Below are 14,612 nucleotides of genomic sequence, written 5' to 3'. Positions count from 1 at the left end.
GGGCATAGCTGTGCTCCATGCGGATGATGTGGGCTCAAGGCTCTTGTGGTCCGAGAATTTCCAAGGCTGAACTTACTCATTTTCATCCCCTCCATGCCAGGTTGTTGGTGCCTTTCTTGCAGAAGACATAACTCAGGTTTATGACTAGCATTTCAGAGACTTGGGAAGTAAGGATGAAATGGAGACATTTTTACAATTATTGAATGTTGACTATGTGCCAACATGTAGTCAACATACTAAGAGTTCTACATATATTTTATCATTTACTTCTTGTAATGACCTACTTATGAAGTAGGTGTGAAAGTGAAAGTCACTCAGTTGTGTCCAACTCTTTGTGACCCGTGGAATTCTCCAGGCCACAATACTGGAGAGGGTAGCCTTTCCTTTCTCCAGGGGATCTTCCCAACCCAGGGATTGAACACAGGTCTCCCACATTGCAGGTGGATTCTTTACCAGCTGAGCCACAAGGGAAATGCTCCTTAATCAACCACCCCAAAACGTAGTGGCTGAATGCAACCACTGATTACTTTTCATAAGTCAGTTGGGCAGCTCTGATGTGGGTCAGAATTGCCTGGTCTTGGCTGGGCTTGCTCGTGTTGTCTGCGTTCAGCTTGTGGGTCAGTTGGTGCTGATGACCTTGGCTGAATGGATAGCTCAGCTTCACTCTGTGTGGTCTCTCACCCTTCAGCAGGTCACCTCTTGGTTGACCTGGAAGAGGAAGAGAAAACATGCATGGCTGCTGTCTTACTGGCCAAAGCAAATCATATGGAGAATATATCCAAAGGGAATGAATTCAGGGGGGTATAAACAAATAGGAGCCATTAGTGCGCTTGATTTTTTACAACAGGCATCAATTATCCCCCCTATTCATAGAGGAGAAAATAGAGGTTAGCAATGTTGTTAGCAACTGGCCTACCTCCTGGTATCTTTCTCTGCTGTGTTCTTTCTGGTGATCTGCTGCATGGGGGTGGGGATGCTTCCCCATCAGCTGTATGTTCTCTTCTTTCTCATTATTTGGTCTGATTTGAAAGTCCATGCAAAATTTTGGAAACTAGCCAACTGGTCTTAAAAAACTCAACAGAATGACATCAAAAGACAGCACAGGTAAGTCAGTAAATAAGTTTATTTATTAGAAAATGAAGGGGAGGCTGATATATAATTGGATGGAGCATGAAGTTGTTGTTTAGTTGCTAAGTTGTGTCAGACTCTTTTGTGACCCCACAGACTGTAGCCCGCTAGGCTCCTCTGAACATGAGATTTCCCAGGCAAGAGTACTGGAGTTGTTTGCCATTCCCTTCTCCAGGAGATCTTCTCCACCCAGGGATAGAACTGGCGTCTCCTGCACCGCCAGGTGGATTCTTTACCACTGAGCCAACCTGGGAAGCCCTGGGTGTAGCATAAATAGAAGAAAATGAGACACGTCTATATTCTTCCTCTATTTGCTGGCCTCCCTGATTTTGCTTGGGTCAAATTTCCTTCTTCTCCATGCCATCTTTTCTGGACCCCAACACCAAGTCTGGAAAGGGCAAGAACCTGGTGTGGGCCTGAGGCATTGTTTAGCCCTTTGACCTTGGACAAGGAAGTTTGCTCCATTTACTCCTGTGTGAAAGGAGAGTAACAGCACAGACGTGGGTTGTGCAGGTTAAAGGAGATGTGCAGGTGAAGCACCCTTCCTGGGTTGAGGCTTTCTGCAGCCAATGTGATTCATGGCTGCACTCCAAGCACCTCTCAGTGACTAGAAATGCAGAAGAGTCCACCTGCACAATGGCAGTAGCTCTGGGTGAGCTGCCAGGCTGGGTGCAGAGTGACTGAGCAGCAAGAGGGCTGTTAATGGATTTTATGGCTTTGTTGAGTACTCCAAACTACAGTTATTAATTATAGGATGCTGTTTAGACACCGTTGCAGCATATACATTTTGTTAATTGATTTGTATAGGCTCATATCTAGCAACATAAAGAATGTGCCTACCACACACAAAAAGGCATTGTAATTGCCTTTTACTGCCTTCTTTGGCTTCTCACACAGGAACAAACACTTTAAAGAGAGGACGGACAACCCTCCTGGGTCTTTGGATGGTCTAATGTCTAATTTAGTGTCCAGTGGCAGGGTGACATTATCTGTCTAGGTGCTCAGTAAAAGGGATGAATCAATGAATAAATAACTTGGTTCTCTCTGGATTTCTCTACGTCCTTATTTGAACCCTGACTTGTGTGTGATATTGGCACTGCATACATGTATGCAAATATGGTCAAGGATTTATTGTGAGCCATTAATTAGTGTTTATGGAGTACCTCTTTGAAACCTCTATGGCCTGGGGTTGGGGAGGGTCGTCCGGAGTGCATGGCCCTTGTACTCTGGGAACTGACAATTACGAGGTGTTACAAAGCATGACGTCAGGTGGCCAGGTCTTAAGATACGCGGAGTGACACAGAAAGGTGGTAACTTCCTGCCTGGGCACCATACTGCAGCGAAGTTTCTGTCCCACTGTAGCCTCGGCAGGCCCAGCGCCCCAAGTCTGCCTTCTGTGATCTGGTCCATCAGCCTCCGGGAGCCTCGGCTGTCCCTGCATCTCCAAGATGGTGCGGACTCCGGCCACTGCCCTTCCGGTCCGCGGTGATGCACACGGCTCGGCAACTCCGACCAGCGCTCGCAGCACTAGCGCTCTCCAACTCTAGCGTGGGCCGGGCGCCCTCCCCAGACCCGGCGGCATAGAGCGTCCAGAGTCCCGGCCAAGGGCAGGACTGGCAGCAACGCCCCCGCTGCTCTCGGCGCGGATGTCAGCTTCAAGGGCGTGGCGGGGCCCGGCGCCCTGACTCCCCGCGGGCGACGCTCAGGCTCCCGCGAACCACTTCCGAGGGAGCCGGTCATCCCTTGAGGCAGTTATTCGCGAGCCGGAGCGAGAAGGGAGCGGGGCCGGAGGGCTCCCCGCAGCCGCCCACCCGGCCCTCTGGGAGCCGAGTCCTGCCTGGACCAGGAAAACTGGAGCAGGAGCGCCCCGAGAGCTCGAGGACGGCGGGGAAAGTTGGGGGCCGGGGCCGCGGAGCCACGAGCTCACGGCCGCCACCGGTGTCCGCGCCTCATGAATATGCAGCAGCCGCCTCCCCCCGTCCGTGACGTCACGGGCCGTCCCGGGGTGAGCGCCGGAGCCGCTCCAGGTCCGCGCCAGTGAGCGCGGCTGCTGCCGGCGAGCGGGCGGCGCGGCGGCGGACGCCGGAGACCGAGCGCGGCGGCTCCCGAAGCGCACCCAGCGGCAGGGCGAGGCGGCTGGCGGCCCGGCGCGCACCGGGAGGGGAGAGCCGGCGCGGGCAATAGGCGGCGGCGGCGGCGGCGGCGGCGGCGGCGGCGGCGGCGGCGAGCATGCTGACTGGGAGGCTGTGCTGGGTGCCGCTCCTGCTGGCGCTGGGCGTGGGGAGCGGCAGCGGCGGCGGGGACAGCGGGCGGCGCCGCCTCCTCGCGGCTAAAGGTGGGTGCTGGGGAACTTTCTTCGTCTTCGAGGAGGGAAGCAGGGCGGGCTTGAGCGTAAGCAGCGGGCACCCGGGCTCACGCTGGGTTTGCACACCCTTCCTTGCCGCAGCTTCCCAGCGCCCGTGCGCCCAGGTTGCCCGAAGTGAGCGCCCTGCGCCGTGGACTAGATAGATTTCACTTGCGGACGCCGACCCAACCCCTGGGTGGGGCCTAGGGACCCTGGGGAAGGCGAGGTCTGGGGAGTCGGGATAAGTTTCGGGGCTGTCTGCCCCGGGGTGGGGGCGTAGTGGCTGAGTCGCGGCTGGTGCGGCGCGGAGAGGCAGTTGTTTGCTCCAGCCCAGAGGGAGTACTCAGCGGCAGTGACTCTAAGGAGAGAGCAGGGCTCGTCTCCCAGCTCGGGGATGGGGTGGAAACTTGTGGCCTCCAGAGAAGGCTCCCCTTGGCTGGCCTCAGGCTCCCCCAGGGCGGCTCTGGCTCCCCTGGGAACGCGCGCCCTCGGGGTGGGCCGCCGAGTCCAGGAGAAGTGCGGGATGTGATGTTGCCCACAGCCTCTGCGACTGTGCTTCGGCACCCGAGCGCAGAACCTGGTGACCTCCCTCCCCGCTACTCTGGTTCGCTTGGAGTTTTGACCTCTCGGCCCTTCGCGCCTCGGAGGAAGCAAGATCCGGGCGAACGCCTGGCGCGGTCGAGAGGCTGGCGAACGGCGGAATTTGCTGCCTTGGAGTGTGGGGAGGAGCGCTGGGGTGGGGGCGACCAGAGGGTGAACTGAAAACGGAAGGTCACATGCTTGCTGGACGATGGTGGGAGACGCAAGGGAGGAGCAGAGCGAGAGGTTGGCGGCGGTGGGCGCCGGAGAGGCAGTTCTGGGCTGGGGCGCCCAGGTTTGTGCTAACTTGTTGATTCTCTGCGCTTTAACTGGGAGAGCGTACGCTTGGTTTAATGGTTGTGGTAAAATTTGCCCGTTAACCAGCTCCGGGAGGACCGTGGTCATTGACCATTGTCAGAGGAAGGAGGAGTTTGCTCTAGAAGATAAAGAGACGCCCTACTAGAGGCAATCTGATTTGCAAGCTGGCTTTACACTGTAGCTTCCATTTGACCCAGGAGGGAATGTTTTCTGTGTTTAATTACCCTTGGAGGGTGGGGAGAGTACGAGGCAGACGGTTCGCCTCCTGAGAACCTCGGAAATGCCTCTTCCGCAACTTGAGAGTGATACAATTGAGGATAGTAGAGTTTCTGTTCATCGTGTAACCTTTTAGTTTTGTGGTGACATGGTTTTTGGTGACATGATTTTATAAGCCGGCATCCTATTTCTTTTCGTCCCATCCCCCCACCCCCATCCTTGAGAAGTAGTTTCGTTTGGTGGAAGACAGCGGAAAACTGATGATGAAAATTTCTCAAACATGTGGCAAAGGTAAAGGAATGTGTAAAGAAGTCGCCCATCACCCCGAGAGACTGTTGTTTTTGTGAAAACGGAATTAATGAAGTTCCAAAGCTTTTGCTCTCCTTCCCCAATATAAAAACTTTGTTAAACAGGCGAGTGATGTCTATTTAATTTTTTTGTCACTTTGTAGCAGAGCAAATTGTGTCTGTATGAGCAGATGTCTGCAAACAGGGGGTCTCACAGCAAGTGAAGAAAGAAGGGAAAACTTGTTTGCGAAGAAGACCTGGTATGCTAATGCATTGCGGGGTTCCCAGGTTAGAATGGAAAACGGTACAGATAAAAGAGAACGATTGAAAAGAAAAAAAAAAAATCCAGGCTCTCAATGATTCACGCTCATATGAATAATTATGTGCATTTTAACCAACACTTTTCATCTTCCTCTCTTAGAACATATTCATTTCGTGCTGAAAACAAGCCATTTGTCTTTCTGGAGTGAAAAGTTGATTGGTCTGCTGAGTGAGTTGCTTTCTGAATCCCTCGTCTTCCTTCTTTCTCTTTCCTACCACTGGGGGGCTGCAAAGGGCGTTGTTAGCTGCATTTTTTTTTTTTTTTAAAGACAAATGAGTAATACTTGATCAAAACAGAGACATTTACTATGACACTTCAGTTGGGAAGTACAGAGCTGACTTTCCTTATCACAATGTACATGCATTTTATGTTTCCAAATTTCAAATTATCTCTGAAGAATGTGTGAGACACTGAAGGTTATGCTTTGTATATGATGCATCCTGCCACTGACTTTGCAGTTTCTAACGTTCATGTTGTTATTATTCCCATATTACTAAAGAGGAGAAAAGTCAGGGAGGCATGCGAAGAAGATTGAATGAAAAATACCCTTCTTTTCCCATACAGTTCCGAATTCATGTGTAGAGGAAGATTGGGAGTGGGGTGTCAGGCTTCCTGGCAGACTTGAATACATCCTCTGGACAACTGTCTGCAAGCACATCTTCCTGGCGTGGGCTCCTATATGATGTTGTGTTTGAGGTGCACAGCTGGTTCTGCCTTTGTGTTTCTTGCTTCTTGCCTGTAGCAAATTGAGCAGCTAAGCCCTGAGAACTGTTTTTGCAGGATCTCTGCAATTTCAGTGCAGACGTATTCCCGACTTCAGAAATAATACAGTGGCCAGGGAGCTATTATAACCCCTTCCTTTTACTCTTCTGTATCTTGGCTATTCAAAATAGGCAAACACTTCCAGGATGCCTTGAAAGAACCAGATCCTATGCGAAGCTGAGAGGGCATTGTGGACCCAAGGAGCCTCTGGGGCAGAGAAAGACATGTCTTATCCAGGGAAAAAAGACAATACAATAAACATCTTAAGATTTGTGTCAAATTTGGTGATATATCAGTGGTCTCAGGTCTCATGAGCCTGGTACGCAAACCCTTTTCAGTTCTCAAGATCTAGGCATTGATTGTTCAGGACAATACCTGAGTATGTGCTTTGCTTAGTTGCTCAGTTGTGTCTGACTCTGTGACCCCATGGACTGCAGCCCACCAGGCTCCTCTGTCCATGGGGATTCTCAAAAAAAAAAAAAAAAGGCTATTTTTCATTTTCCAAGAATACTGGAGTGTGTTGCCATGCCCTCCTCCAGGGGATCTTCCTAACCCAGGGGTCTCCTGCATTTCAGGTGGATTCTTTACCGTCTGAGCCACTAGGGAATCCTAAGAATTCTGGAGACAGTAGCCTATCCCTTGTCCAGGTGATCTTCCCAACTCAGAAATTGAACCAGGGTCTCCTGCATTACAGGAAGATTCTTTACAAGCTGAGCCACTAAGGAAACCCATACTTGAGTATAGACCATCAGTAATAACTGATGTTGTGTCTGCCTATGTTCCAGAGCCTGGCTCAGTGCTTTGGAGGGTTCTTAGAAAATATAAGAAGACCACCCCCATTCCCATCTCACTACTGCCTTGCTTTGAGAGCTTTGATCTGGTTGAAGAGACAAGATGTTTATGTGAAAACTTTCTAAGAGAATAAGAGTAGGCTGCATTTGTACCAAGTGTAGTACCATATGATGGGGACGCAGACAAGGGAGATGGGGGTGGGAAGGGGCTTGCAAGTACAGCATTTGGTAATAAGGAGGGGAGAGGACAGAGCGGAGTTGTAGCAGGAGTTGTATAATTGTAGTAATTGCAGTTTGTGGAACCTCTCCTTAGTGTAACAGGCACTCTGCTAATCTCTTTACTTGGACTGTCTCATATTTACAAGCCATGCAGGGCTGATGTTGGTAGCCAACTTCACAGAGAAGAAACTAAGTCTGAATGAGGACAAATGACTTGCCAGGACTACCAGTGAAGGTTGTGACACTGGGGTGAGAATGAGAAGGCTCATCACACCCAGTGCCCCCTGACTATTCATCATGGGTTCTCCCCTTTGGGTTTAAAGGCAGATCTGGTGGCCATGAGGAAGCTGACTATATCTCTGAGATCCCTAGGGGCCCTATGGTCCTGCTCACAGTGCGAGAGTCCAAGGCTATTGTCTTGAGGGGCCGGTCAAGAGGTGAAGGGAGTGGGCCTTGTTCTTATCCATAGAAACCTTCTTCAAGCAGCAGCCTCACCCTCCCTCTCACAGATTCAGAAACCATCCCTGTCTATTCCAAAGTGCACGTGCAGAACCTCCTACAGGGGCGAAAGTGGTGTGGGATTTTTATGGTGAATTGTCCTGTTTCATCTCTGGGAAAGTAGCAAGTGACTTCTAGCGATGTGACAGTAGTTTCCCCAACAACTGAAGCACAGTGACAAAATGTCCCCAGCAGTGCATCAGAGGGCACATGCTGACTTGCACTCATCCCAGAGTACCTGTGCTTCTTGGGCCAGGATGGGCTCATTCCTGCCCTGGGCCCTTTGGACTATGTCTTTGGGCTGTAAGGTCACTTTCCTCATCCTGATTCCTTCTGTGACTCAAGACATGGCCAGGGCTGGACATGGTCTCCCCTGGGAGCCTCCTCTGACTGGTCCCCCAGACTGCGGCTCTCCCTCTGGAGTACCTGTGCTCCTCATCTGGTCCATCACCACCCTGTAAGCCCCCGCGCTGGAATCTCATCCTGATTCTCCCTGCGTCTCCAACGTTATCCTTCTGCCTGGCCTCTGGAATATCAGCTGAACAATCAGCAGTGATTGGTTTAGTGAAGCCACCTGTTTGCAGTTGCAGTGGTATTGTTTCACAGATATTTTGGATATTTTCGTTTTTCTTCTGTCCTCTAGGAAGGAAAATTTGGGCTCGGTAACCAGAGAAACCTGGGTTCTAATCTTGGCCCTACCGCTTCCCAGTTAGATAATCTTGGGCAAATCAGTTTATCCCTTTGAACCTCAGTTTCTTTATAAAATGGGGATACAAAGATCTGCCTTGCCAAGTAGTTGGCAGTATAGTGTTTAGAAATCACTTAGTGCAGTTCATGGCATGTAAACAGAATTAAATATATGGCGACTGTAATTTCTGATCATTTAAACACTGGGTTCTAGCATCTGAGATTCTCTCTTTCTGACTGACCTCTTGATAGTTCAGTAGCTTTGTTCATACCTTCCCTCCATTCAAACTCTGTTTTCTCTCTCTCCGTATACATGTACACAGAGACATTTGACTTGAATTGTGAAAATACTACTCTATGAATGCCTTTGAGTCTGGGACCCATATCTCATCTCATTAATCTCTAAAGCCCTGGCAGTTAATGTAGGGTGAGCTCTGAGGAAGGACTTGGCAATGTATGTTATCTAAATAAATAAACATCTTTCAATGCTGGTGCTAAAGGTATGGGATTCTGGTCTCTGGTGTGATTTGGGTTGTTAAGAGAAGTCCCTTGACCAGTAAATATTTTCCTCCCAGCCTTGCTGTCCCAGGAAACAGAGAAGCATTCTTTTGTTTGTTTAAGACATTGACAATTTCTGTGATGATGCATGTTTATGTGGAAAGGGGTAGCTGAAGCTGTGATAACCAAATGACAGTTTGAGACAGATTATTATTTTATAATTTATTATTTAGCCCACCACTAATTGGAGCCTGTGGAAATTGGAATGGTGGGTTTGTGGATGGATCATGAGAAGACTGATCTGGGGGAAGTATGCTGAACTGAAGACACAGGCACTGAATAGAACAGAAGTTTGCTATCTTAGTCAGCTAGAGCTCCTGTAAAAACAAACAAACAAAAAAACACAATAGTACAATAGATTGGGTGGCTTATAAACAACAGAAATTGATTTCTATGGTTCTGAAGGAAGGCAGTCCAAGACCAGGGTGCTGGTATGATTGGGTTCTGGTGAGAGTTCTCTTCTGGGTTGCAAACTGCCAACTTCTCATTGTGTCTGATGTGTGGAATGCAGAGAAAGGAAGCAAGTTTTCTCATGACTCTTATAGGGGCACTAATCCCATTCATGAGGGCCCCACCCTCAAGACCTCTTCTAATCCTAGTATGCAAGGATTTGGGTTTTAAGGAGAGGGTCTCCCAAAGACCCTCTCTCCTAATACCATCACATTGAGGGGTAGGGTTTCAACAGGTGAATTTTGGGAGAACACTGACATTCATCCATACTATTCCATCAGGGAGCAATAGGCAGAAGAGGGCAGTCATCAAAGGAGAATGCCTGGGAGAGTGAGACCAACTCAAACATGCAGTGGGCCCCATTTTTAGCCATATCAGCCAAAAGCTAGCCATTTCTGTCTCCTGTTATTCTGTGGGGGGAACAAAAAGATAAAGCAAGTTTCAGATGTCAGAGAGCTCACACTCTGTCTAGGGCAAACATCACACATGACACAAACTTTTGAAGAACTCTATAGCTTCTGGGGAGAGGTCAGACTGTGCATGAAAGACCTTGAAAAAGTCTTTCAGGAAAGACAGAAATTGGCAAGGATAGGAGAAACTAGGAAAGATTTATGGAGTACATGAAAGCGGTCTTAATGGGTGAGTAGGCATTTATAAGAAGAAGGGGTTGAGGGGTAGGGCATGTAGATGCAAAGTGAGAATGCCCATGTCGGTGCATGGGCAGGAGTGAGGAGGGAGCCCAGCCACGGAAAAATATATTTCTGCACAGAGATTACAGAGCTAATAAAGCAATGAGTGTTTATTGAATGCATACCCTGTGCCAGGCACTGTTTTAAGCACTTTGCATGTGACAGTTGGTTTGATCTTAACCCCAATTGGATTGATGCACTGATTATGTAGTTTGAATTACTATCCTGTATATACAGAGGAGAAAACTGAGACTCAGAGAAGGGAAGTAACTTGCCCAAGGCCGCACAGCTTAGTGGTCATGGGACTGAGATGTAAACCCAGAACAGTGTGGCAGACGTGGACTTCCCATGTCACATGAGCATACCTAGTAGCATGATGTGTCTTCAGTCTGAGGAAAGCTCTGAGTGGGGCCAGAGAGGCTCTGCTGCCCTGGAAGGCATCGCCTCACAGTCCGAGAGCATTTGGGTTTCACTACAAAATTGCTGAAAGAATTGTTTTTCTGGAAGCCTCACTCTCTGATTGACTTCCCCATCAAGAGTGAACTTAGCCTCTCGTCACCCGGGCAGCTGGAGGCCTTCCTCCATCCTCCCCACCCACCCCCATCATGCTTGGCCTCAAGCAGAGAAGGCAGCTGTCTGCATTGCGTGGTCCATTGGCCGGGTCCCTTGGGCCAGGAAGGCCTCCCAGGAGTCGTTCATTTGGGTTAATCATGGTCCTCCTCTGACTCCCTTTTTTTTTTTTTTTGTTTTAAACAGCCAGGGTCAAAGAAAGCTACCATAGACATTTTCAAGTGTATTAGATATGGCTGAAGCCTGGACTCGGTAGAATGAGGAGGTGAGTGTGGCAAGGGTGGGAGAGATGGTGTAGATGGAGCAGCAGGTACCCCGACTGCTCCTAAGGCCGCCCTTCCTTCTGCTGTCATGGCTGGATTTGACACATGTCAGCTGTCTTTTTCACAAGTACCCATTTTACATACTGGCAAATGAACATCATAGAATACGTTGGTTCATCCCAGCCCTCCAGGTCATCACAGAACACTGGGCTGAGCTCCCTGTACTGTATATAGAGCGGCCTCCCACTAGCTGTTTTACACATGGTATTGAAGACACTCTGTTCTACAGATGAATCAGGGGAATTCTAACCACACCAAGATGTGTGAGGGAATCAGGTGCGGCAGATGCTGTTGGAATTCTCACTGAGAAAGCATGTGAACGCTACTCTCATTGCTTCTAAAAATGCTTAATTGGCTGAAATTTAACTTAAGTTTTGCTGCCTTTTTTTTTTTTTAAAAACCCCACAACACATCATTTTTGGTGACTTCTGCCACTTTGCATTTCCATGCTGTCTGTTGTATTATAGAGTTAAACCAATCTGCAGTCTTCCAAGTAAGTGCGACAAGGAAATCATTGTGGAGAAGGTAGGAAAGGCATTTTCTCCCAGTCTCCTGACTTGGATTCACTGATCAGTGTGAGGATCAGGATGCATCACACAGCCCTCTGATAGCTGCTTCTTCCTGTGCCAAAAGGACACTATGGCATCTCCCTCCTCTACTCAAGAAAGTTCTGAGTATCCACTTGCTAAGGGCTCTGAATGCCCTTTGGAAGGATAAAGTGTCTAAGCAAATAAGGTGATCAGATTTAAGAAATTGCCTGTGAGACTTCAGGGCTCAAACTCCCCTCAAACATAGCCCTACATCTTTCCGCCCTTATACTGTCTTATCAATTCAATTAATGATATTTTCAGAAGTCTGAATTTAGCATTAAGGCTCTTCCTTGTTCTTTCATGTTTGGGCTGCATATGGTGCACAGCGGGTGGTCACCGTGGTTATGCAGCAGTTGCAGGCCCATAAATTTTTAGGGTAGAACCAGTCAAAACTGTTAATGTGATGTCAAGTTGATGTGTCATTTTCCAATTTGCATGGATAGCTGCATTGCAGCAAATTAATTAAAACAGATAAATGTTAATCTAATGCATGTCTCCTTGTAATTAATGAAATATAACCATTATAGGGGTATATGATTTATTATTTTAATTTATAAAATGCTGAATTCTCCTATAAAGTTAGATACAGTAAGAGAAGAAGCTGACCCATATAGAGCGTTAGGAAAAATAATCACATTTCTATAAATTAATCACTCTCTAAAAGGATATAGTTCATTAACACCATGAACTGAAAGTGTTAGATGTAAATTAGATTAACCTTTTTAGTGACACTTCCATTTATATTGCATATTCTCTCCAAACCCCGAGCACTTTACATATATTAATTCAATTAACCCTCCCCAGGCCCTTTTTAAGTAAGTATGTATATCAAAGTTGGAATGGAGGAGAAATGAAACCCTTCAAAAATATTGGAGTTCTGGCCTTAAAGTGCATTGTTTGTGATTTCCTCTGCATCAGTACGGTTGGCGCTAGACTTCTGAAGCTTGAGAACATGGCTAGGTATTCAGGTTCTCTTGGGCTGTCAGGAAACACTTAGCATGTCAATCCTCACCTGAAGCCAGAGATGCTTCTACCTGATGCTCAGGCTAGGTGCTCTGAGGAAGCTTCTACCTATTTCACAGAAGGCAGCCCAGCTTTGGGTGTTGACAGGGCAGCCTCAAGTGGGTGTGCGTAATGGGAAGTTAGTGCCCCACTGGGGCATCGAGGGTCATCTTGCCCTGGGCCCCTGCAGCTCCTCCTTTTCATTCTGCCTTTGACCGTCTGATTGCTGAGGACAGGCTGGTGAACAAAACCTTGGGAGGTGATCAGAAGAAGAAAGGAGGAGGGTCACTGGATGGGAATGGACCCAGACTCTTCATCTGGAATCTCTACTCAGACCTGTCAGGTTGGGGGCCAAGATCGCTGTCCTTTTACCTGCTGGGGTGCAGAGTAAGAGTGTGAGAGAAGAGGAGTCCCTAGACATCCAGATAAAAGCCTGCTTTTCAAGGAAAGTTTGCTGAGTGAGGACTGGGGTCTCTGTAGCAGCTTGTCACCTGCTCTGTCCCTCTCTCATGGGACCATGGAGACTGCACAAAGGAGAGAGGGAGCAGAGCTTGTAGTATTAACACGAAGAATCAGGGGAAGGACTTCCCTGGTGGTCTAGTGGTGAAGACTTCACCTTCCGATGCAGAGGGTTCAGTTTGGTCCCTGGCTGGGGAGCTAAGATCCTGCACACCCTGCCGCCAAAAAACCGAAACATCAAACAGAAGCAATGTTGCAACAAATTCAATAAAGACTTTAAAAATGGTCCATGTCAAAAAAAAAAAAAAAGAAAGAAAGAAAAAAGGAATTGGGGAGGAGGCTCTATATGCATTTCCTTAACTTGATTGACTGTGTGTTTGGATGTGTTTGGTGGTTTGTGCTTCTGAATGTTTGTTTATCCAACCCTTTCTGCTTCTGAGTTCTCCAACCTGCAAGTGCTCTCCTAGGGACAGATTTTCATTCTGTTCCACAAACCCTTTGAAAGACAGTGTGTTTCAATTAACCACAGCCTCCCCTGGAGCTAGCGGTTCCAGACCTACCAAGTTCAGTTCAGTTCAGTCGCTCAGTCGTGTCTGACTCTTTGTGACCCATGAATCGCATCACGCCAGGCCTCCCTGTCCATCACCAACTCCCGGAGTTCACTCAGACTCACGTCTATCAAGTCAGTGATGCCATCCAGCCATCTCATCCTCTGTCGTCCCCTTCTCCTCCTGCCTCCAATCCCTCCCAGCATCAGAGTCTTTTCCAGTGAGTCAACTCTTCGCATGAGGTGGCCAAAGTACTGGGGTTTCAGCTTTAGCATCAGTCCCTCCAAAGAAATCCCAGGGTTGATCTCCTTCAGAATGGACTGGTTGGATCTCCTTGCAGTCCAAGGGACTCTCAAGAGTCTTCTCCAACACCACAGTTCAAAAGCATCAATTCTTCAGCGCTCAGCCTTCTTCACAGTCCAACTTTCACATCCATACAGGACCACTGGAAAAACCATAGCCTTGACTAGATGGACCTTTGTTGGCAAAGTAATGTCTTTGCTTTTCAATATGCTATCTAGGTTGCTCATAACTTTTCTTCCAAGGAGCAAGTGTCTTTTAATTTCATGGCTGCAATCACCATCCACAGTGATTTTGGACCCCAGAAAAATAAAGTCTGACACTGTTTCCCCATCTATTTCCCATGAAGTGATGGGACCAGATGCCATGATCTTTGTTTTCTGAATGTTGAGCTTTAAGCCAACTTTTTCACTCTCCTCTTTCACGTTCATCAAGAGGCTTTTTAATTCGTCTTCACTTTCTGCCATAAGGGTGGTGTCATCTGCATATTTGAGGTTATTGATATTTCTACTGGCAGTCTTGATTCCTGCTTGTGCTTCCTCCAGCCCAGTGTTTCTCATGATGTACTCTGTATATAAGTTAAATAAGCACGGTGACAATATACAGCCTTGACGTACTCCCTTTCCTATTTGGAACCAGTCTGTTCCCTGTCCAGTTCTAACTATTGCTTCCTGACCTGAATACAGGTTTCTCAAGAGGCAGGTCAGGTGGTCTGGTATTCCCATCTCTTTCAGAATTTTCCACAGTTTATTGTGATCCACACAGTCAAAGGCTTTGGCATAGTCAGTGAAGCAGAAATAGATGTTTTTCTGGAACTCTCTTGCTTTTTCCATGATCCAGTGGATGTTGGCAATTTGATCTCTGGTTCCTCTGCCTTTTCTAAAACCAGCTTGTACATCTTAAAGTTCATGGTTCACGTATTGCTGAAGCCTGGCTTGGAGAATTTTGAGCATTACTTTAGTAGCGTGTGAG

General features: G+C 48.0%; 1 protein-coding gene across 2 annotated transcripts in view; it reads left to right on the top strand.

Moving 5' to 3' along the window:
* The first annotated feature begins 2,811 nt into the window (after positions 1 to 2,811).
* The window catches only part of CLSTN2 (calsyntenin 2), a 734,313-nt gene continuing 722,512 nt past the window's right edge, over positions 2,812 to 14,612 (top strand). For both annotated transcript variants that reach the window (XM_069564128.1, XM_069564118.1), the window contains exon 1: positions 2,812 to 3,463. In XM_069564128.1, coding sequence (XP_069420229.1) covers positions 3,358 to 3,463 — 106 coding nt within the window. In that variant the 5' untranslated portion in view covers positions 2,812 to 3,357. The remainder of the gene's footprint in view (positions 3,464 to 14,612) is intronic.

This window comes from Ovis canadensis, chromosome 1 (assembly GCF_042477335.2).
Source record: "Ovis canadensis isolate MfBH-ARS-UI-01 breed Bighorn chromosome 1, ARS-UI_OviCan_v2, whole genome shotgun sequence".
NCBI classification, from domain to species: Eukaryota; Metazoa; Chordata; class Mammalia; order Artiodactyla; family Bovidae; genus Ovis; species Ovis canadensis.
The sequence above is the reverse complement of the archived record's forward strand: the minus strand, read 5'-3'. Positions and strand labels throughout refer to the sequence as shown.